Below are 23652 nucleotides of genomic sequence, written 5' to 3'. Positions count from 1 at the left end.
ACTCATGATTCTTCCGGCAAAAGCCCTTTTTACGTTGTCTATGGCCAGCATCCCGTTGTTCTCCCGGCTGCATTCTCCTCACAGGGCATACCAGTTCTGGATGAGCATTTGGCTGGTTTGCGTAATACTTGGGAGCAGGTTCAGCGTTCTTTGGTTGACTCTGCTGCTCGCCAGAAGGCTCAGGCTGACAAGCATCGCAGAGCGGCTCCTTCCTATGTTGTGGGGGACAGAGTTTTGCTTTCCACGCGGAATATTCGCCTCCGGGTGCCTTCTATGAAATTGGCTCCCCGCTTCATTGGTCCTTATCGTATTATACATAAGGTTAATCCCGTTTCTTATGCCTTGGGTCTGCCTAAGAATCTGCGCATACCTAATGTTTTTCACACCTCGTTGTTGAAGCCTTACGTGCGCAACCGCTATACCCGGCATGCTCCTCCTCCTCCTCCTGTCTCTGTGGAGGGTCATGAGGAATTCAAAGTGTCTGCTGTTCTTGACTCTCGTTTCCTTAGGGGTCGGCTTCAGTACTTGGTACATTGGAAGGGTTATGGGCCTGAGGAGCGCAGTTGGATTTCTGCTGATGCTGTTCATGCTCCCCGCCTTGTGCGTTCCTTCCATTCACGTTTTCCTGCCCGACCTAGCCCTGCCCGCCCGGAGGGCATGTCCTCAGGGGGGGTACTGTAGCGTTACTCACCTTTCCCAGGGGCCGGCCGCGGTCCTCTCTTCAAGCCGCGCGTGGTCCTGCGGCTGCACGAGCCGCGCGCGGCTCATCCGACGCTTCAGACAGGAAGGCGGGCAGTGACCGCGAGATGCGGTCACATGTCCCGCCTGAATCTAAGAGCGCGCCGCGAGTCTCGGGCGCGCTCTTAAAGAGACAGTGGGAGCCTAAATTGCCAAAAGGCTCCCATTTGCCCCTGTCATCCCACACACCCCATACACTTACCTTTTGGGGGTGTGGAAGTGACAGGAGCCAATCACATTAGTTTTGAACCTATTTATACTTACCCTTTTCCCTTAGTTCCTTGCCCTATCGTGGTTTCTGCTACAGTTCCCTTTAGCGCTTATTGTGTTCAGTTGTGTTCCTCCGTACTTGACCTTGGCTTTGTATTCTGACTTTGTTTTCGCTTTATCCTTGTCTGTTCTGTTTGCCGGCTTGCTGTTTCCTGTGTACCAGACCCCGGCTTGTCCTCGTTTACGCTGTCTCTTTGTGCCCTTGACCTCGGATTGTTCCTGACTCTGTACTTCTCCTATATACGTCGAGTCCGGCCATTCTAAGGTCCGGTAGACGTATCTCTCCTCTGTTCTGCCTTCTGTTTAGCTGGATCCTGCGTGTAGGGGTATATTCTCGTTACAGCCATTGGATCTAACGCGCATTCAAATTTTGGAAACTTTATTTTTCAAAAGAGGTGAGCATTAGATTTGAGTAAATACAGTATATAACCTGCCAATTCTCTCTTTGTTAAAAAAAAATCTATAAAAGCTGTTTCCTTGGGGATCCATTCAGTTACTAGCAACGTGCAGTAGCCCAAGAACTGACTACAAAACATCGGCCTGAAATGACAACATTAAAAAAACGCATCTCCAGTGTGAGACTATCTGATTAACAAATTACAAAGAGTCGCATTAATTCATGGTTCAAACATTCCTAAATAACATTGTTATTATTATTTTCTGTTACTTTTGTAGCAATCACAGCGCTGGGATTGTATATAAAAACCCAGATACGGTATAACTATGGAGATGTTATCAGTTATAGTACACGATGAGCGCGATAGTCTTGTTAGACTGCGGATCCTTGCCGCAGATGCTGACGTTCTAATCCTTTTTCAATCACCTCCAGTCCAACGCTTCTCATAGAGATGGGTGGATTTATTAAGAGTTGGGAGTTCATATAAAAAATATTTAATGGCTGTATTAGTTCAAGTGTAATTTTAACGATTCAATTCTATACATCCATTATATGATGAATTGCTATATAAAGCTATTGTGGAATACAACTCTTATCAGGCTGAACCACTAGATGTGTTAGATTGGACTTATACTCCACATTAGCGGTTTAGCAAGTAGTTGTCTCAGTATCCTCTCACGTCAGATGTAAGTTTTGACTCCCACCAGCAGGGAGTAAAATTGAGAGCCATGCAACAGGATATTTAACGCTGTGTAACTCTGTGGACCGCAGTTAGTCCACGGCGTCTAGGGTTAGTGTGTTGACACCAGGCGCCAATACTGCGCAGAGCTGATACTATTAACCAGGTACAGCGTATTCCAGCTTGCTGACTGACGGCCAGAGAGACGGCCCTACACACAGGGAAAAAAGGAGTTTATCTCAAACATGAAAAATCTTTAAAGGAACACTATAGTCATCCAGATCATTTCATGTTCTTGCCAGCCACTAGAGGTGCTTCCGCTGCATAGACAGAGTGAAACTGTCATGTATCGCGGAAACCCTTAGGGAAGCAATCCTTTCCTATGGGAAAGCTTGTATGTGCACGCGCAGCTTGGCACGAATGTGCGTTGGACTTCTTGTGCTCCTCTATGAGGAACATTGAATTGGGCCACGATGGAAGCGGACGTTGCAGGAGGTGGAGAATTGAGCTGCGCAGAGGGAGCTGGAAAAAAAAGTAAGTAGTTATATTTTATTACTATATATATTTTTTTTTTTTATGGCAACAGTAAGGTTAATCATAATACCACTAGGGACAGCGGCATTATTGTGTTAGGCAATGTTGTAGTGTTACTTTAAAAAGAAAGACTGCAGAGACACAGAGTCTTTGTACCATACCCATTACATCTGATGGAAGTGGTTATAGTGCTTAGAGTGACCCTTTTATGTTCTGGCTCACTGTAACCATTTCATTTTTTCCAAAGTCAGTCCCAGTACTTTTTGCATAAAGGGCTATTTATTAAACTGTCTGCCTGAAGGTCATAGGGGTTGTACTCCAGCAGTAGTTGCACATTCACAGGAAACAAATTGCTGAATTAAAGACTCCAGGGCTACTGGACACAGATCATTGTCTGCAATCACATCTATGACTCTCTTTACTTAATAATGAAAAACAGAGTATTGACAACCGAATCTCAATATTTAGGCCAATGTAACTGGCTTGGAATTTTTTCTGTAATGTTGCAGATCCATGATCCAGCCTTACAAGGCCCAGCTTAGTCAATGCGTGACAGGGACTGCTTATAACTAGATGTGTGATGGATATTTCAGAGTCTATATACGAGTGTTCCTGATCTCCCAGTATCGTCATGAACGTACACCATCACCACCTCCTCCCTCCTCTCAGTGGTCCAGATCCCAGCCTCCCTCCTCCTTCTTACGTCAGCTCCATGCCTGGATATAAAGCACCAGGCTGGGAGCTGGGAACACACTAGTGTACGCTGGGGACTCGGATACAGCAAGGGATGTTTTACTCTGGGATTCTCACAGACGGCAGCAAGAAAGATGCCGACCTCAGAGAAGCTGCTCCCCTTCGCCAGCAGAGGAGAATGAAACAGTCCGTCCAATTTATCCATAAGGATTCAGCAGATCTGCTGCCCCTGGATGGGCTGAAACGGCTGGGCACCTCTAAGGATACTGTAAGGCTAATGGACACTATTTATAACGAATTGGGGTCAGCACGATTAGCTCCATCACATCGCTTAGTTATCCAGGGGCATTTTATAAAAATGAATAATTCAGGGCTCTAATCTGACACCAACAGCTGGATTCAGCTTAACCAACGCAGCCCTGAAATATGCATTTTATTTATTTATTATATTTATTTTATTTAAGATTCTCTGGATAAAACGCCGGAGTGCCAACCTTCATTAGAAAGGTGAGGCATTGACAGCGGGAACAGAAATTGTTAAAAATGAAAGCTTGTGTCATTGAATCTTGGGTTTACTCAGAGCAGGTACAACATGCCGTGTGTGTTAATAATTGTATTTTAAATTATTTCTCTGAACAAACAGAATTCATTAACTTTTTCTAATTGATGAATGTTAAACGGTGACGTTTACTTGTGTTACTATAGCAATCAAGAAAGTATCACTTTTAGAATGTTGAAACCGGTCCTTTGATGACACATCTGCACCCATTATCACAGGTAGGAAAAAAAGGTGGGGGGGAATAGGCTGGGGGGAGGAGTCAGTGATGTAATGCAGCAGGCAGGTCGTGTGTCAGCCAGCCAGGTGTGAAGTGCCTATGATGAGGAGAAATGACACATATTGGCTGTGCGCAGCACAAGGACATCTAATGATGCTTTATGCTTTTTAGGTTTTTGTTTTTTTCTGCTGGGGACACCGTGTTAGTAGTGTAATGTAGTGGGATAGTAGTGTGATGTAGCGTGTTAGCAGTGTAATGTATTGTGTAAGTAATATGCTAGTAGTGCAATGTAGTGAGCTGTAGTGTGTTAGTAGTGTAATGTACTGGGCTGTAGTGTGAAAGTAGCGTGTTAGTAGTGTAATGTAGTGAGCTGAGGTGTGTTAGTAGTATAATGTAGTGAGCTGTAGTGTGTTAGCGTGTTCGTAGTGTAATGTAGTGGGCTGTAGTGTGATGTAGTGGGCTAGTAGCGTGTTAGCAGTGTAATGTAGTGTGGTAGTATCGTGTTAGTAGTATAATGTAGTGAGCTGTAGTGTGTTAGCGTGTTCGTAGTGTAATGTAGTGGGCTGTAGTGTGATGTAGTGGGCTAGTAGCGTGTTAGCAGTGTAATGTAGTGTGGTAGTATCGTGTTAGTAGTGTAATGTAGTGAGCTGTAGTGTGCTAGTAGCGTGCTAGCAGTGTAATGTAGTGAGCTGTAGTGTGTTAGTAGTGTAATGTAGTGGGCTGTAGTGTGCTAGACTAGTAGTGTGTTAGTAGTGTAATGTAGTGGGCTGTAGTGTGCTAGTAACATGTTAGCAGTGTAATGTATTGTGTAAGTAATATGTTAGCAGTGTAATGTAGTTTGTTAGTAGCATTTTCATAGTGTAATGTAGTGAGTTATTGGGTGTTATGTGCTGTAGTATTCTAGTAGCATGTTAGTAGTGTGCTAGACTAGTAGTGTGTTAGTAGTGTAATGTAGTGGGCTGTAGTGTGCTAGTAACATGTTAGCAGTGTAATGTATTGTGTAATGTAGTTTGTTAGTAGCATTTTCATAGTGTAATGTAGTGAGTTATTGGGTGTTATGTGCTGTAGTATTCTAGTAGCATGTTAGTAGTGTGCTGTAGTCTGTTCTAACAGTTGGGAACTCTGGGAGATGGTTTATTGAGGTAGAAACGTATGCTACCTGTGCCAAGGAAGGGACATTTTTTTTTTACCAGAAATTAGTTTACCAAAAAACCCAATGCCTCTGAGCCAGTCTGTGCCCCCTAGAAGGAACAATGACGAGCTTACAAAGTCGCAAAACCAGACTGCGTGGAAATTTCATCTGATATAAAAATAAACAAGTATGGAATAAAGGTGATAAGGATTTTTGGAAACCTAGTTATTATTACCTGTGTTTTACAATTCTTTGTTCAGTGATAATCCATTCTGGTGCGGAGCACGTTGTACCGTGTGTCTCTGTCTGCCTTGGTTTTATACAGATCTATCTGATTCGCTCTAAATGACGATTTCAAAAATGTTCATTTTTGAAATCTAATCAATAATTTAAGGCTTAATAAACATTGCACATTCCACCAGTAGTCTTTTAAATGCCTGATGCATACGCTGTGGTTTTAAATGCCTGACAATATGGCTTAGAAATGATATAACCCAACAGGGCCACCATGGGTTAACAGTCATATTGAAAGAATAATAAAATGACGCAGTTCATCCAGATTCGTGGTTCCCCTCTGTGCACTTCTTATAGAATTATTTTCTGTTAAAGGACAGAGCAGGAAACATTGAGATCACAGTGAGCATTGAAGGCCACGACCACCATGTGACCAATGACCATCACTTTCTGTTAGTTAAGTCACAAATCCTTTAGCATCGTGTCCTGTTATCGAGAATGTGGTTTATCCCGTAAACTGGGAATTGCACAGAATTCAAAAGGAAATTATTCCTCCTAAATAGATGAGTTATTCTAGGTTATTTTTATTTATAATTTGCATTTTCCCTTGCGATTTATTCCAAGTTCCCGGTTTAGTGAATAGGCTCCTACATTTTTCTATTTTAGCTGCATTAAACAAGTCTTGTGGAATTAATGCTGAGACCAGGGTTTGACCCGTTAATATTCTACGCGATACTCAAATTCCTCCATTCGTTAATCTGTTTAAAGACCTGATCATGGAATTAGCATTTTTGCTTATACCTACATTACACTGAATAACACAGATTATATTCATAATAAAGTGCAGTTTATTTAGTGGTCTTTTGTGGGTAGAGTATCATTAATAAAATAAACAATAGAAGGCTGACATATAGCTGTTTATTCACTTAAAGGGACACTATAGTCACCAAAACAACCTTTTGTGTGTATTGTGCAGTTTTTTTTGTTTTTTTTTTAATTCTTTATTTTGGTAGTGCAGATAGACATAATATTTCTACAAGCGCCACAACAGCGTATTTCAAGTTTCTTACATGGTATACAGTGGCATGAAATTTTGCACAATTTTTATATTTAACTAAACATTTGCTTTGTCCTAAGAAGGTTGAGTGAGAGAGTAAGTAATAATGCTGGTTGCTCAGCTAGATCGCCTGTGCTACTTGGGCGCCATATTATGTTGTTGTGTGCACAGATATGCAGAAAGATATGCTTAACCACAATAGCTTCTGCCGGTACAAAATATCACATAAGGACCTTTTCCTGGCTTCAGTAAACTAGCACATTTTCAGTTTAACCAGAATAATACAGTCTAACATGTAATTATGTCCCAGTGGTTAGGGTACGCTTAAACTGACTGGTTAGACAGGTAACTTGGACTTAACTAGATAGAACAGTAGGAGTTAGTTACATGTTGGGAGATAATAAACATAAGACATCACTTTGTTATCTAAGAGTGCGTATGAGCTTAACCTATAATCTGTCAGGTTGTGCATTCAAACTATATAGACAGGCTAGCGCAGTTGGTCTATTAAGAAAGAGAGTGAACCGGTATATCTAGCATTAGAAAAATACAGTGCACATTTTTATGTTAAGACGTTAAGTATAAGCGTAAACGTGTTGGCAATGCATAGGGGGTACTGTTTCCCTCTCTAGTGCCAGGGAAACGGCGGCAGCCAGTGTAATCTGCAGAGAATATGACTATAATTATAAGAAACACAGAGTTCCCTGAGTGAGAAATAATGATACAGCATAAGAGGATCGGGTTAAACGGGAGTTGTGTGTCTGCAAACCAGTCTCTTTCAGCCCATGCCGGTCCGTGGCAGGCTATCTTCCAGGGCGAGATGGCTCAAGATGTCGGAGCTGCAATCTAGGCGTGAGGATCCCCTCCAGCCCCAGGCCTGTGTAGAGGGTGGCACCTTCTTGCCACTGGCTCGAGAGCTCGGTGAGTTCGAGGCAGACCCTTTGTGGGTGTAGCGGTTGCTGCCGGTGTTCCATCGGCGGGCAGCCTTCCCGCAGGGTGGCTGATGCTTCGGAGGCCGGGCTATGTGTGTATTCAGCTTGCGGTATGTCATTCTGCCCGGAGTAGGGCGCCTCTTCCCCCCGACCACAGCCCCAGTCTTGCGTGCTAGCAGTGGAGTCGCCCTTTGCTTTTTTTGTTTCCCGGTCAGCTTACCCAGATATGGCAGGGTCTGCAGGCTGGCTTTAGTTGCCCGCAGCTTTCTCCATAACTTGCACCAGAATCGGGCAAAGGTGGCTTCTAAGCGTTGCTGGATGTCGCAGGAGCCCTCCAGCTCAGGCAGTAATTTTGAGTCGCTAGCTGCCTCTGCTGCCGCCATTTTAGGCGCCCCATGCGTCCGGCTGCTCCGGGGTTGTCCTTCATCGGGCTGTAAAATCCGCTTGTATGTGTTTCTCCAGTCGCTTGTTTTAGACCGAGATGACCCCCATCGGTCCAGAGGGGGGGGGGGGGAAGGAGGTGAGAGCCCCGAGGGATCCACGTTCAGGACCATTGGTGTGGAGAGCGGCCGTCTCCCCATCACTCGACTCCCGGTAGGCCTCAGGATGTGATGTGGGGTTTCCAGGGTGTTACATGCTCGTTCTGGGTGTCTAAGTGCTCCCCCGGGTGTCCCTGTCATCACAGCTCTACTCCAGGGAGTTGGTGCGCTGTTTTTTGGGGGGACTATCCCCAAAATCTGTAGATGTAAGCGGGAGCTGAGGTGTAGCACAACCACTCAGCCTGGATGCTAGGCTCCGCCCCCGCAGTTTTTGTATATAGATCATGCCCTTGAAGTTTCACTGCTCAATTCTCTGTCATTTAGGAATTAAAACACTTTTGTTTCTGTTTATGCAGCCTTAGCCACATCTCCCCTGGCTGTGACTGACACAGCCTGCATGAAAACAAAATAGTTTCATTTTCAAAAGATTTACATTTAAAAAAAAATGTATCTCCTGCTCTGTATATTGAACTTTAATTACATACATACATTCCTGCAGAGTCTAAGAAACTATTAACAGAGTAGGAGATTGGAATTTCTTAATTTAACAGCATTTGCAATAAATGAAGTTTAAACATTAGATGACTCTTTACAGGAAGTGTTTAGAAAGGTTATGTAAGTTATATGCAGGGAGGTGTGGCTAAGGTTCCATGAACAAAGTGATGTAACTCCTTAATGGCAGAGAATTCAGCAGTGAGACTGCAGGGAAATTATCTATGCACCAAAACTGCTTCATTATGCTATAGTTATTTGGCTGACTATAGTGTCCCTTTAACTTCTTCCTTGGAAATCAAAAAAGATAGGGAGGAGGTTATGAGATCGGATAGGACTCTCTAACAAGCAGTATGGCACCTTAATTAGCAGACAGTGTTAAAAATCCTTCAAAGTGATTAAAGAGAAATTAAACTGAATTAAGAATCCTGTCATTCAACATAAAGAACAATACGTATTAAACCCATAAAATGTTCCACAATCCATTGTGTAAAAAAATATGTAAGTGTGATGATACTGGTAGATTATTTAAAGAAACAACCCAGGCACAATAACCACTACAGCTCTCTGTGGTAGTAATTATGCCAGGAGTGCCGTGGCAACCTCCCAGAGTAAGTAGTCACAATTTAATAACAGTTTGACAACTTACCTGGGGTCTGCCATCGACGGGGCTGTAGTAGGAGATAGGGGCAGTATACCATAATGTGTGAGGGGTGCAAGTGTGTGTGTGTGTGTGTGTGTGTGTGTGTGTATGGTGGGCAGTCTGTATGAAAGGTGCAGTGCGTGTATGGGAGGCAGTGTGTGTTTGTTTGTATGGTGGGCAGTCTGTATGAAGGGTGCAGTGTGTGTATGGGAGGTAGTGTGTGTTAGGGGTGCAGTGTGTGTGTGTATATGGTGGGCAGTCTGTATGAAGGGTGCAGTGTGTGTATGGGGTGCAGTGCGTGTATGGGAGGTAGTGTGTGTTAGGGGTGCAGTGTGTGTGTGTAGGTGTGTATGGTGGGCAGTCTGTATGAAGGGTGCAGTGTGTGTATGGGAGGTAGTGTGTGTGTGAGGGGTGCAGTGTGTGTGTGTGTATGGTGGGCAGTCTGTATGAAGGGTGCAGTGTGTGTGTGAGGGGTGCAGTGTGTGTATGGTGGCCACTGCATTTAAGTGGTCTTGGTGCAGTGTCCCTTAACCCTGCAGTGGTAATTATAGCAGTTTTTAATAAACTGCAATAATTACCTTCCAGGGTTAACTCCACCTCTAGTGGCTGCCTACCAGATAGCCACTTGAGGGGTTTCCGGGTAGTTAGGAGGCATTTGGTTGCCTAACTTACACTGGATATCCTCACGCTAAGCATTAGGACATCCAGCGTCACCCGAAGCCCCATAGGAAAGCATTGTATAATGCTTACCTATGGGGGAAGGTGAGTGCGGTGAGTGTGGTGAGGAGCGGAGGCGGAGCCTATATCAATGCCAAGGGACATCGACGCTGGAATCATGAAAGTGTCATAATTTTTTTTTTTCTGATTACCTTTTCCATGATGCTCGGCTAGCCTTGGGTAACAACTAAAAGGGATGGAATATGTATCTCCTTTAACAGAGGTCAGAGGAACGATTGTGACAGGAGGGATATTTATTTCCATGTATTAGCAGGAATTTACGATGTGGAATCCGATATTTTGACCCACACACAGCCCGCTATGCTGTGATCGATCTCTGACCTGATAGATAGAACTAATCCGCCATTCTGTGGTTTACAGCCACAAACCAAATAATCTCTTTAATGTAATTTAACCCCTGTACATGATATAAATGATCATTACCACATATTATATAACACATATAACACATATTACAAATAAATGTGTAAAATGTTTTATGTTTTTTTTTTTTAAAACGCATAGAAGGGATGTAATATATATATATATATATATATATATATATATATATATATATATATATATATATAAATAATCTGCATGTAGTTGATGGTGTTAAAGATTTTCTTCCAGTCGCCCAGGAATCGTTTTCATCACACAAGCTGGGGCCCACAGTCCGCAGGGGGAGCACTTTAGAAACACTCTGCACATGCGCAGCATGAGTGGCCCAGGCCACCACAACGGGCAGATAGCGTGCTGCGCATTCAAGCCAGACTTTCACGCCCGTCTTTCAAATGGAACCCACTAGTTTTTAATGCAGCTCCCCTTATTCTATCACCGACTCACCCTCCCTGTCCTGATTTCACACCTCTCAGTGTTGCCGGTTGTGTTAAAGTAATTGATTGAAACATCACCATCACCATGGTGTCTGAAACATGGTCAGGACAGAAACACAAGGGGTTCAGCGGGTTTCACTCAATGGTTCGCCATGATAATGGGGCCAGTTAATTTTCTAGTTTATTTAGTTCCTATTTTAATATGACCGTGTTATTTTGGTTTTGTCGTTAACATTTTCAATGTGTTTAAATGGTTTTAATAATGTACTCATTACGTTTTTTGGGGGGGATCTTCTTCTGGAATACCTTCTGGAATAATCTGGAAAAATAATCGGAGAGCGGGATTGTCCTGCTAAATCTAGGACTGTTGGGAGGTATCGCAGTCTGACAGCTGTATGTCTGTGGGATTCTAGCATTTACCTTTTATATACTGTAGGAGGATACTGCATTCTGAGAATATGCTGATACAGCATCAACCTGTAGCACAGGGTTAAAACTCCTTAATAGATAGCGAAGGGTTTTGGTTAAATATTTATCCGATAATAACCGGCTTCTAAGTGTTCGGACAACATCAGCCTGAGCCCAACCGCGGATGTTACCAATGTCTCATCACTTTCATCAAGTTGTCTCCCAGTTCCCGGCTCATGGGTGCATGTAAGGCAGGTGGAAACCTAGATCTAACAGACGTCAAGCCTTAGTTTACACTAAGAAAGAGAGTGCTACTAATTAACTCCTCAATGCCCATTAGTGTCTTGTTACAATTTGGTCTGCCATAGGCTGCCTGGGCATTAAGGCAGATGGGTACTTGCTATTAAATACTTGCTACTTTTTAGCACTAACAGTAATTTACTAATCAAACGGAAAGTTCTTAAAGGACCACTATAGTGCCAGGAAAACATACTTGTTTTCCTGGCACTATAGTGCCCTGAGGGTGCCTCCACCCTCAGGGTCCCACTCCCGCCGGGCTCTGGAGAGAGGAAGGGGTTAAAATCTTACCTTTCTCCAGCGCCGGGCGGGGAGTTTTCCTCCTCCTCCTCTTCTTCCTCGCGACATCATCGGCTGAATGCGCATGCGCGCAGGAGCCACGCGCGCATTCAGCCAGTCTCATAGGAAAGCATTTATAATGCTTTCCTATGGACGCTGGCGTCTTCTCACTGTGATTTTCACAGTGAGAAGCACGCAAGCGCCTCTAGCGGCTGTCAATGAGACAGCCACTAGAGGCTCTAGAGGCTGGATTAACCCTCATTGTAAACATAGCAGTATGTTTATTAAAAAAAAAAAGGGTTAACCCTAGCTGGACCAGGCACCCAGACCACTTCATTAAGCTGAAGTGGTCTGGGTGCCTATAGTGGTCCTTTAATAAAATAAATTTCATGTGCAGATATATTCACAAAATAGAACTATTTCATCACGTTGGCTGATCTAGGACCTGGGGAGATAGCGCAGCTTAGCGGACAAGGGCACATGTATGAGTGTGGGGATAGGTGCGTGTGATTGGTTGTGTGTGAATGTGTGGGTGGGATTATGTGGTGTGTGAGTTTAGTGGGGGGTGGTTTTACCTCAGTACCACTTGGGATTTGGGCCAGCAAACAGCTTCCTGTCCTCCTGCTCCTGTTGGTCCTGGGCCTGTAGGTTTACCAGCTTGAGGGATGGAGGTTGAGGCTATTTTGGCTTCCCTCAGCTGCTGCAGCGTTAAATGGTGGCTGGCAACTCCGTGAGCATTATGCTCGCCTCAGCCCAGGTATGGCTGCCGGTGCGGGTCCCCCCCGCGGCCTACCTCCTCCTGAGACCTCCCTTGTGCACCCTCCTCCTGGGGGCCACACTAGCACCGGCCGGTGTTCTTGCCCGCCAGTTAGGCTGTCCCTGACACTACTCCTCTGGCCCGGTTGAGGACTAGGAGCCCAGGCCTGAGGCATCGCCAGGACCGCATGTCTGTGGCTCCAGACACGCGGCCTACTACTCCAGGACGGGATGCACGGCCTACCCGGCGGGCTCCAGCTTCACGGACGGCATCTCCTACACAGCCCGCCCCGGCCTCCGGCAGTGGACCACTGGACGGTGGGCGGCACCTTCCCGACGGCGGGCGGCCGCCCAACGGCCTTCCAGGTCTCCCCGCAGTAGGCGGGGCGGCGGGGCTGGGTCCAGGGCCCCAGTGGACCCGGCTGCTGTTATTGGATCTGCCCAGCGCCTGGAACACCTGTGAGGACCTCAGTGGATGCTGGATTTCCTGTCACTTTACCTCAACCTTCTGGGATTGCGGTGCCGAGGTTGGAACGCCAGGCTGCAACGAGTAAGTGCGGTGTTCCCTCCTCTTCTAGTCATTCAGGTCCTGCGCTGGGGTTTTTTTTTTTATGGGTTTTTAGATCAGTGGGAGTGGGGGGCGGCAGTTAGTGGGGACAGATTCTCAGGGTGAGCAGGCAGATTCTCAGGGTGAGCAGGCAGATTCTCAGGGTGAGCAGGCAGATTCTCAGGGTGAGCAGGCAGATTCTCAGGGTGAGCAGGCAGATTCTCAGGGTGAGCAGGCAGATTCTCAGGGTGAGCAGGCAGATTCTCATGGTGAGCAGGCAGATTCTCAGGGTGAGCAGGCAGATTCTCAGCGTGAATGTGCAGATTTTAAGGTGAACAGGAAAATTCTGAGGGTGAATGGGCATATTCCTAGGGTGAATGGGCATATTCCTAGGGTGAATGGGCATATTCCTAGGGTGAATGGGCATATTCCTAGGGTGAATGGGCATATTCCTAGGGTGAATAGGCAGATTCTCAGGGTGCATGTGCAGATTTTAAGGTGAACTGGAAGATTCGCAGGGTGAATGGACAGATTCTCAGAGTGAACTGGCAGATTATTATGGCGAATGTGCTTATTTCGGAGTAAATGGGCAGATTTTCAAGGTGAATGTGCAGATTTTAGGCTGAACGGGCAGATTTTCAGGGAAAGATATAGAATTATAAAAGTTTAAATGGTTAAATTCTCTGTAGGATTATAAATACTTCAAGGGTCATTTTAGCCCTTTGTTCTCGAACATCTGGTGTTTGGTCTACTACTGTTTAAAACAACACTTTTAATAAACTAAAGTAACCATGGGAACCAGGAGACTGTTTCACACAAACAAAGAAGTGTTGCATTAAATCATTCAAGTAACTTCATTAAAATGTTCTTAAAGTGATAGCTTTGCTTTAATGTTTAGTTTATATTATAATTAAAGAAGCACTCTAAGCACCATAACCACTACATATTATTGTACTATTACAGCTCAGTGTATTGTTATTGTGTTATCACATTTTATTGTATTATTGCAGATTATTATATTATATTTTAGATTGTAACTGTTTCAAGTTGTTCCTGTAATATTTTGTAATTATCTTATTTATTGTTAAATTTCTCCTTTAATAATATTGTAAAGTGCTACAGAATATGTTGGCGCTCTGTAAAAGCGGACAACAATAATAACAGCTCAGTGTATTATTGCAGCTCATTGTATTATTACAGCTCAATGTATCATTACAGCTCATTGTATTATTACAGCGTGTTATTTTATTACAACTTAATATATTATTACAGTTCATTGTATTATTACAGTTTAATGTATTACAGCTTGTTACAGTATTGCAACTTGTTGTATTATTACAGCTTGTTATATTATTTTTTATTTTTTATTTTTTTGTCAATCTCTTTTTATTGAAATTTTGTTTTAATCATACCCATGCGGGTCATGAAACACAAGAAACATATAATACACATAGCAGTATGAAGCATATCATGACATAAACATTTGCGCTACTGCACAATCATGTATTAGGGAGAATGGACCTGCAGAGGTACGTTATCAGGCGTGTGTGGACTGCTTCGGGAGAATGGATGATTGGCGATAATGGTCTTAGGGTAACCCCAACGGGTTTTTGAGTTATGGCCTTCTTCTATATGTACCCAGATCCCAGGGGGCCTGGGGGGGGGGATAGGTAGGTTTGGAGCGGTCGCTCCCTCTTTGCAATGGGGGGAATGGGTGGACTAGGTGTGGGTCTGGACCAACTGGTAGTGCGTAGCTGTAACTGTGTAACATAGTCCATGTTAGGTATAGTTACTGTTGTTCCTGGGGAGATCAGGCCTCAGAAATGGGTCACTGGACGGTGTCCTGGGTGGGTGCGGAGATGCCCAGTGCGTGACAGAATGTCGGGAACTCTGCAAGCGTGGAGAGTTTGTGGACAGTTCCGTGTTGTGTGACCACCAAGAATCTGGGAGACCTCCAGTGGTATTCTATTCCCGCTTCTCTGAGGGTGTTGGTTACTTGCTTCAGCGATCTACGCCATTGTAGCGTTGATCTGGTGAGGTCTTGATAGATGGTGAGCTGTGCGCCTTCAAATGTTAGTGGCGTTTTGCCCCGGAGAGCAGTCATCAGGATTCTCTTGTCTTGGGAGGTAGCACAGCGGACTATCACATCTCGGACCAAGTTTGGAGCTGTTCTGCCTGAGGGTGGAAGACGGTACATCCCGTCTGTGTTAAATTTCTTGGCCTGTGTGGGTGGCAGGATGGCCGCCACTAGACGCCTCAGGTAGTGGGGTAGTTCGTCGGACGAGACGGCGTCTGGCACTCCCCTTATTTTTATGTGGTTGCGTCTTGTTCTGTCGTCGAGGGCGACATAATGGAGGGAGAGGGCTTGTTGTTGGGTCTGAAGGGCCATTACGGTGTCTTGCAGGGTTGTTAGTCCCTGTTTGATGTTAGTGACATCGTCCTCCGTGGTCTGCACCCTGTCTGCAATTGCCTGCACATCAGTTTTAATAGCTGCTATGCTGGTCGCCAGGAGGTTTTTTATTTCCCCAATTAAATGCTGGAAGTCCCGCTGGGTGACTGGGGCAGACCCATCTGTGGTTCCCCCGGGCGTTTGTGCCTATTCTGGAGGTTGGGCAGGCGGAATGGGACCCCTTGGTACCTGCACGGTGTCATGATCCGCCGTTCCCGCCATTTTGACTGGCGGGCGGTGTTGCTGCAGCATGGTGCCTATGTCCCTGGACCCCGGTGCCATCTCCGGTGGAGGTTTTTGGGACCGCCGGCCCATCTCCGCCTGGTGAGGTAAGGGTGCTGTGTGGGGGTCGTCCACTGCAGTCTGTGCCAGTTCGTCCAGGAGTGCCGACCAGTCGTGGGCTGCTCCAGGCTTGTAGGCCGCGGGTCTGTGCTTCCGGCGGTTCACCCGTGCCGGGTAAACGAACAGCATGGGAGGTTGCAGGGGTGAGTCCAGACGGTGCCCCCGGTCAGGAGTGGGTCTATTGGGGGTGTTAATCCCCCCTAGTCAGGCTTTATTGCAGGTTTCATTTGTTAAACAACCATGTCGAAAGACGCATCCCGTGGTCGTGGAAAATATGTTAGTCTGTTTGAGAAGGGGCAAATCATTGGCATGCATCATGCAGGGAAAACATTTAATGAGATTGCCGAAACTACTAAAATTGGGTTAAGAACTGTCCAACGCATTATAAAAAAACTGAAAGGATAGTGGGGAACCATCATCTTCGAGAAAGAAATGTGGTCGGAAAGTGATGCACCCATCATGCCTAGCGCCTACTGTACAAGCCTGTGGGGGCAGTGCTGTGATCTGGGTTTGCTGCAGTGCGTCAGGTCTAGGTTCAGCAACATTATGTGCCCAAAGAATGAGGTCAGCTGACTACCTGAATATACTGAATAACCAGGTTATTCCAGTAATGGATTTTTTTTCTTCTCTGATGGCACAGACATATTCCAAGATGACAATGCCAGGATTCATCAGGCTCATATTGTGAAAGAGTGGTTCAGGGAGCATGAGACACAATTTGCACACATGGATTGGCCACCACAGAGTCCAGACCTTAACCCCACTGAGAATCGTTGGGATGTGCTGGAGAAGGTTTTGCACAGTGGTCCGACTCTCCCATCATCAATACAAGAAAAATGAATGCAACACTGGACGGAAATAGATCTTGAGACATTGCAGAAGCTTATTGAAACAATGCAACAGCGAATGTGTGCCGTAATCAAAGCCAAAGGTGGCCCAACAAAATATTATAGTGTGTGACCTTTTTTTTTTGTTGGCAAAAAATTTTTGGGCCAGGCAGTGTATAATTTCAACTTATGGTATTGTTACAGCTCATTGTGTAGTTAAAGGTAATTGTATTATTACAGCTCACTGTATCACTACAGCTTATATCATTACATCTTATTATATTATCTTATTGTATTATCAGTAAAGCGTATCAATTAAACTGTTAATCATCCACCCCCCACCACCCACCCTCCACACCCTGATTCCTCTCCTGCAACTGTCATAAAAAAACAACAACACAAAGTCTTCAGTAAATACTATTCTACCAACCTACTATTCAATAGTACCCTTACCTTTGAGTCACTATACACTACGCCCTCTAGCATGTACGCTCATTGAGCAGGGCCATCAAGCCCTCTGTTCCTGTGCATCCAACTCATCTGGTTACAATGACATGTCTGTTAGTCCACCCATTGTACAGCGCTATGGGATTTGTTGGTGCTATTTAAATAATAATAATAATAATTGTGTTAATACAGATCATTGTATTATTACAGCTAATTGTATTTTACAGCATATTATATTATTATAGATTATTGCATAATTACAGCTGCTTGTATCATTGCAGCTTATTGTATTATTACAGCTCATGATATTGTTACGATTCATTGTATTATTAGAGCTCAATGTATTGTTACAGCTCAGTGTGTTATTACAGTTTATTGTATTGTCACAGCGCATTGTATTGTTACAGCTCAGTGTACTATTACAGCTCATTGTTTTGTTACAGCTCATTGTATTATTACAGCTCTTTGTTTTGTAACAGCTCATTGTATTATTACAAACCTTTGTTTTGTTACAAATCAGTGTATTATTACAGCTCAGTGTATTATCATAGCACATTGTATTATTACAGCTCTTTGTTTTGTTACAGCTCATTGTATTACTGCTTATTCTGGTCCATGCTGAGATTGAATGAATTAGTCTAACAAATTATCCAAACAGTGATGTTTGTATCTCCGTGTGAAACTGGCTAGATGTATTGAGTAAGTGCAGAGCACCGTCTGTGCCAATTTAATTAAAGTTGACTCAGAGTTTATTAACCCAGCTTAGCTATTGCACGCCTTCTCCTCTGCTGGCTGAGACTGGCTTTAAATCCAATTTCACCCCCGTCAAACCTTCACTTAACACTTTAATTCTACATTACAGTTTTTGTCTTCTACAACATGATGTTTGTACATAGCTGGAATTACTGGGAACTTATATTCTAATTTATTCAACCAGGTGCATTCTGGGAAATTGGTAATTAAAGTCAAACTGTCACATTTACATGTTTGAACTTTCTTGTATATTAATTAAAGGTACACTCCAGGCACCCAGACCACTTCTGCCCATTGGAGAGGTCTGGGTGCCAACTCCCATCACCCTTAACCCTGCAACCTTGCAGGGTTAAGTCCTCCTCTAGTGGCTGTCTACCAGACAGTCACTAGGGGGACTTCTGGCTTCTTAAAACATGAAAAGCGTTGCCGGAATCCCCATGGGAAAGCATTGAATAATGCTTTCCTATGGGGAGGTCTTATGCACGCGCGCTGATATTGCCTCGCATGCGCATTAGGTCTCCCCCACCAACATACGGTCTGCTGATATTGCCTCGCATGAGCATTAGGTCTCCCCCGCTGACCCAGCGCTGGAATTTAGGTAAGTCACTGAAGGGGTTTTAACCCCTTCAGCAGCATGGGATGGGGGTGGGAGGGAGGGGGCACTGCAGGATTCTGCAGTGTCAGGAAAACGGATTTGTTTTCCTGGCACTGGAGAGTTCCTTTAAGTAAAGCCTATTGATGCACATGGTTTGTTTGTGTTACAAAAAAGTGCTCTCTAAAATCTACATAATTACTGTGGGCCCGTAATAGACACAGTCATATTAGTTATGCACAGGGCTGGACTGGGAAAAGAAATTCGGCCCGGGCAGTTTTAAACCACAGCAGCCCACTGAAAAGAGGGTGGGGCCAATTGGGTGTGTTTTGTTATCCCAAATGAGCAGGGCCGGTGCAAGGATTTTTGGGTACACAGGCGAAGATGATTTTGGAGCCCCCCCCCCCTTCAAAGCATCTTCACCTGTTTCCCTCTTAACCCGCCTTTTGTTTCTTATCCCCTTTATTAAATGTCTTACCGGGGGGCGTGGCTTGGCTGCCGACCGAGATGGCCGTGTAGCACAGGAGCTCCGCTTAATCCACAACGAATAAAGCACGTACCAAAGGCAACGAGGCCCAGACAGTAGCCCTGCAAAGCAGCAGGATGCCAGGCTCCTACTCCGGCAACAAACCAGCCAGGAAAAAAAAGGACGACGGCAGAGAAACCCCTAAAACCGTCGCCGAAATGCTGACGGCGCCACGAGGCACACAGGCCGGACAAGATGGCCGACAACAGAGCCCGCGGGGAAATCAGCATCCTGAGACCGGAACGGGAGAGGAAAGTCCCGAAATCACAGCAGGAGGAACATCACACATACTGGCCAAATTAACAGAGGTGAGCAACTACCTGGCTGCAGAAATTTCCAACTGCACAAAAGAAGTGAAGGCAGAGATTCAGGCGCTGGGCTGCAGAACAGCAGACCTAGAAACCAGAATGGAACAGGTCACCCAGGCACATAACAAGGTAGTAGCACACTCCAAAACCATGGAGAGACAACTAACCGACCTCGCACTCACCATAGACGACCTGGCTAACCGGTCCAGGCGTAATAATGTCCGGCTCAGAGGCCTTCCGGAGTCCCCCACTGAAGGGAATCTGGTAGCCGCAATGGAGCACTATTTTAAACACCTCATCCCAGACATACCCGAAGAACAATGGACGATAGACCGCGCACACAGGGCGCTACGAGCCCGCAGGTCAGCAAACCAGCCTCCTAGGGACATTATAATTAAATTCCATTACTACCGGACAAAGGAGGCGGTGATGCAGTATGCCAGGAACAACGAATTATCGTACAAAGACGCAGTGATAACCGTCTATCAAGACCTCTCCCCTACCACTTTACAGCGTAGAAGAGCATGGAGGCCCCTCACCACGCTGCTGCAGGACAGGGACATAAAATACACATGGGGACATCCGTTTAAGCTGGTGGTGTTCAAGGACGGCACGACACACACCCTGATACCGGGCGCTGATCCTCAGAAGTTCCTCCGGGACATGCGGGTGGACCCACCGCGAGACTTCACCTTGCAGCAGGAACCCATACCCGAGCTGGACACCTTGGCCACAGAATGGAGAACCGTGGGAGACACAGAGGGATGCTGAGCTAAAAACCCCTGAGAGGGGAACCAAGAGACCTCTATGAACTCACATGTCAAGCGAACTGGGACTGGGGAATTAGCAGAACCACACGGGCTTAAGCCATGTCAAGGGGACAGGGGGCATGGAGGAGGGAAAAACAAAAAACTCAAAGCTATTGCCCACGGGCCTAAAAAATACCCAAAGGCGTGGCGGAACCGACGGACACCCGACTCATGGTGTCCCGGTTCCCCCAAACAACTCCCTCAGCCAATACAGAAGGAGACAAACACTTAGGGACGACAACTAGTAGACAAAGAAGGAATACAGGGGACAGGTCTCTACACGCACACTACACACAACACAACATTCAAGGGCTTACTACAGCTAGGCTTCACCCCCTACGAATCAGATCGCACAAAACAGGAATTAGCGCCCAGGGCGGACGCTGAACTAAGAGAAAGGGATGGGATTGACGGGAAGCTGAGATCCCTAGGAGCGAATAGAAAGGGACAGGGAAGAGAGGCTTGGGATGACGGGGGAGGGAGGGGCATGGTAAAGGGCAATATTATTAAGGGGCTATACCAGGGACCTCGTAAAGAGGCACGGTGGATCGGAGACAAACCCGACACTGTAAGGAACACACATTGATGGCCTGCAGGGGGGGGACACGTCCCCGTCCGAATCTGGCAAAAATGAGACCGCTACCCAGACCACAAAAGAGAGGACGACAACAAAGACTCCGGAGAGAGAACCCTACGGACCCCTGACAGGTATGGGCCCAACTCTCCGCACAGACACGCCACCCGCCAGACTAGTCACCCCATGGCACTAAAAATACTATCGATTAATGCTAGGGGACTCAATACGCCCATCAAGCGCAGGACCCTCCTACGCGACCTAAAAACTAAAAAGGTCGACATAGCCCTAATTCAGGAGACCCATATTCCTAGGGCCGCTCCGGTCAAATTAGGTGACCACACATACACAGTCACCCATGAGGCGAGAGCGCTGCGCAAGCAAGCGGGCGTTGCCATACTCCTCCACAAACACTGCCCTTTTACCCTACTACATAAGCAAACGGACCCGGCGGGCAGATTCATAGTGCTTTCGGGAACGTACCATAACACCAAACTACACCTGGTAAATGTATACGCACCCAACGAACCCGACCAAGACTTCTGGAACACCATAGAATCACTACTACTCACCTTACAGGGGGGTATCCTAGCGGTAGGAGGCGACATGAATGCGGTTCCCTGCCCAGCCCTTGATCGCACCACCAAACCAGGAACACAGAGATCCCAGGGCAGAGGGGGACAGGATAAAATCTTCCACTCCTTCATCCAACACACTGGCTTACTAGACGCATGGAGGCTACAACACCCAGATACATCAGACTACACATTCCACTCAGCCCCACACAACACTTACTCTAGGATAGACAATATACTCCTCAACGGAGCGGGAATGGCCAAACTCATCCAATCAGAAATAAACACCATCACATGGTCGGACCATGCAGACATAACAGTCACACTAGGAAACTTGCAACACCACACTACCTGGACGTGGAAACTCAACACTAGCTTACTAGCCGACGAAGACATTCTCAACGCAACAAGAAAAACAATCACCGACTACTTTAACGCTAATGACACAGAAGACATAAACCCGACCACACTATGGGCAGCCCACAAATCAGTGTTAAGGGGACACCTCATACAAGCAGCTACACATAAAAAACGTGCAAAAACAAAACGCATACTGGAGCTACAGGCAACACTGAGGAAAACCGCCCAACAACACAAACAAAACCCCACCGCCACCTTATATAACCAATTACAAAACATTAGACATCTCATTAGGGAACAAACCCTAGCAGAAATAACCCGCTCCGTACTCTGGTCTAAAAGGCTATTCTACGAAAAGGCGAATAAAATGGACACCATGCTAGCACGCACACTTAGACCCAGACAGGAACGTAAACACATCACCAAAATACGCAACTCAGCAAACCAAATAGACAACACACCGAAAGCTATCAACGAAACGTTTACAGAATACTTTAAGGCATTATACAACCACACGCCTAGAGAGGGGGAAGAACAAGCCCAATACCTAAGCCGCATCACCGAATTCCTAGCACACACACGCTTACCCAAAGTAACGACAGGGGACGCCACCGAGTTAAGTGAACCAATCACACAGGAAGAGGTGGGGGCAGCAATCTCCAATCTTCAAAGTAATAAGGCACCAGGACCAGATGGGTACGATATGTCGTATTACAAAAAATGCAGCACAGAGTTACTGCCACACCTCACCAAACTGTTTAACCACTTCCTACAGGGAGGCACCCCGGACCGGGACATGGCCATAGCAAACATAGTTTTACTACCCAAACCCGATAAGGACGCGACCTTAGCCACAAATTACAGGCCTATCTCCCTAATAAATTCGGACCTAAAAATTTTTGCTAAAATCCTGGCACACAGAATGGCTCCATTACTACTCAAGTTAATTCACCCGGATCAGGTAGGCTTCATACCGGGACGCCAGCTGTACGAAAACACCCGCCGGGAGGTAGACCTGCTGTGGCACATGGCAGACACACGAGCACCATCACTGGCCCTCTCGCTGGACGCAGAGAAGGCCTTTGATAGAGTGCAATGGCCCTTCATGCTGCAACTGCTCCACACACTAGGCTTCCCTGACCCCTTCATCACAGCAATACGAGCACTATACACAAACACACGGGCACAAACCATAGTGGCAGGAGCACCTAGGATACCCTTTGACGTAGGAAACGGAACAAGGCAGGCATGTCCATTATCCCCAATGTTATTCGCTCTTGTCCTAGAGCCATTCCTACACGCAGTCCGAAACGACCCAAATATTACAGGGGTACAACTTGGGAACGAACAATTTAAGATAGCAGCGTACGCAGACGACGTACTCCTCACACTTACGAACCCAAGCCACTCACTGACTCACCTGGCGGGACTACTACAAACATACGGGGACGTGTCCGGCTACAAGATCAACCTCACCAAATCCGTAGCACTGCCTTTTCACATAGCCGACCAAGACATACAACTGATTAGACACATACACAAAATCAAAATTAACACGGAAGCTCTCACGTACCTAGGAGTGAAGTTAACGGCAGACACCAACACATTATTTAAACTAAACTATACGCCCCTATTCTCAAAAATAAAATCCGACCTGGAAAATTGGACGGAAAAACCCATATCCTGGCTAGGCCGCCTACATTCAATAAAAATGAATATCTTACCCAGACTAATGTTCCTGTTTCAAGCGCTCCCAATTAACGTAACCAAAAATGACTTAAAGGACATACAGAGGGCAGCAGACGGGTTCATATGGCAGCGGAAAAGACCTAGGATAGCCAGAGCCACAATGTACAACCCAAAATGGAGGGGGGGGGCTGGGCCTGCCACACCTCCACCACTACTATGTAGCGGCACAGATAGCCCAAATAGCATATTGGCACTGCCCCATAGACCAACGTAGATGGGTGGACATTGAAGCACTGATGACAGGTGCGGACCTACCACAGTTTCACATTTGGACGCCAAGGGAACACAGAGCGCTCCTAAGGACCAGGTGTCCGGCCATTCTAAACTCCATTAGCATATGGGACCGATTCACACAAAAATACAAAATAGCGGATATCCCCTCACC

At 45.9% G+C, this 23652-nt stretch overlaps 1 protein-coding gene across 2 annotated transcripts in view; it reads left to right on the top strand.

Moving 5' to 3' along the window:
- Window positions 1–3387: 3387 nt before the first annotated feature.
- Window positions 3388–23652, top strand: part of NRIP3 (nuclear receptor interacting protein 3) — a 33512-nt gene continuing 13247 nt past the window's right edge. For both annotated transcript variants that reach the window (XM_063438439.1, XM_063438440.1), the window contains exon 1: window positions 3388–3579. In XM_063438439.1, the coding sequence (XP_063294509.1) occupies window positions 3406–3579 (174 nt within the window). In that variant the 5' untranslated portion in view covers window positions 3388–3405. The remainder of the gene's footprint in view (window positions 3580–23652) is intronic.

The sequence above is a fragment of the Pelobates fuscus genome, chromosome 12 (genome assembly GCF_036172605.1).
Source record: "Pelobates fuscus isolate aPelFus1 chromosome 12, aPelFus1.pri, whole genome shotgun sequence".
Classification (NCBI taxonomy): domain Eukaryota; kingdom Metazoa; phylum Chordata; class Amphibia; order Anura; family Pelobatidae; genus Pelobates; species Pelobates fuscus.
Note: the sequence above shows the minus strand (reverse complement) of the source record. Positions and strands in the feature narration are given on the sequence as shown.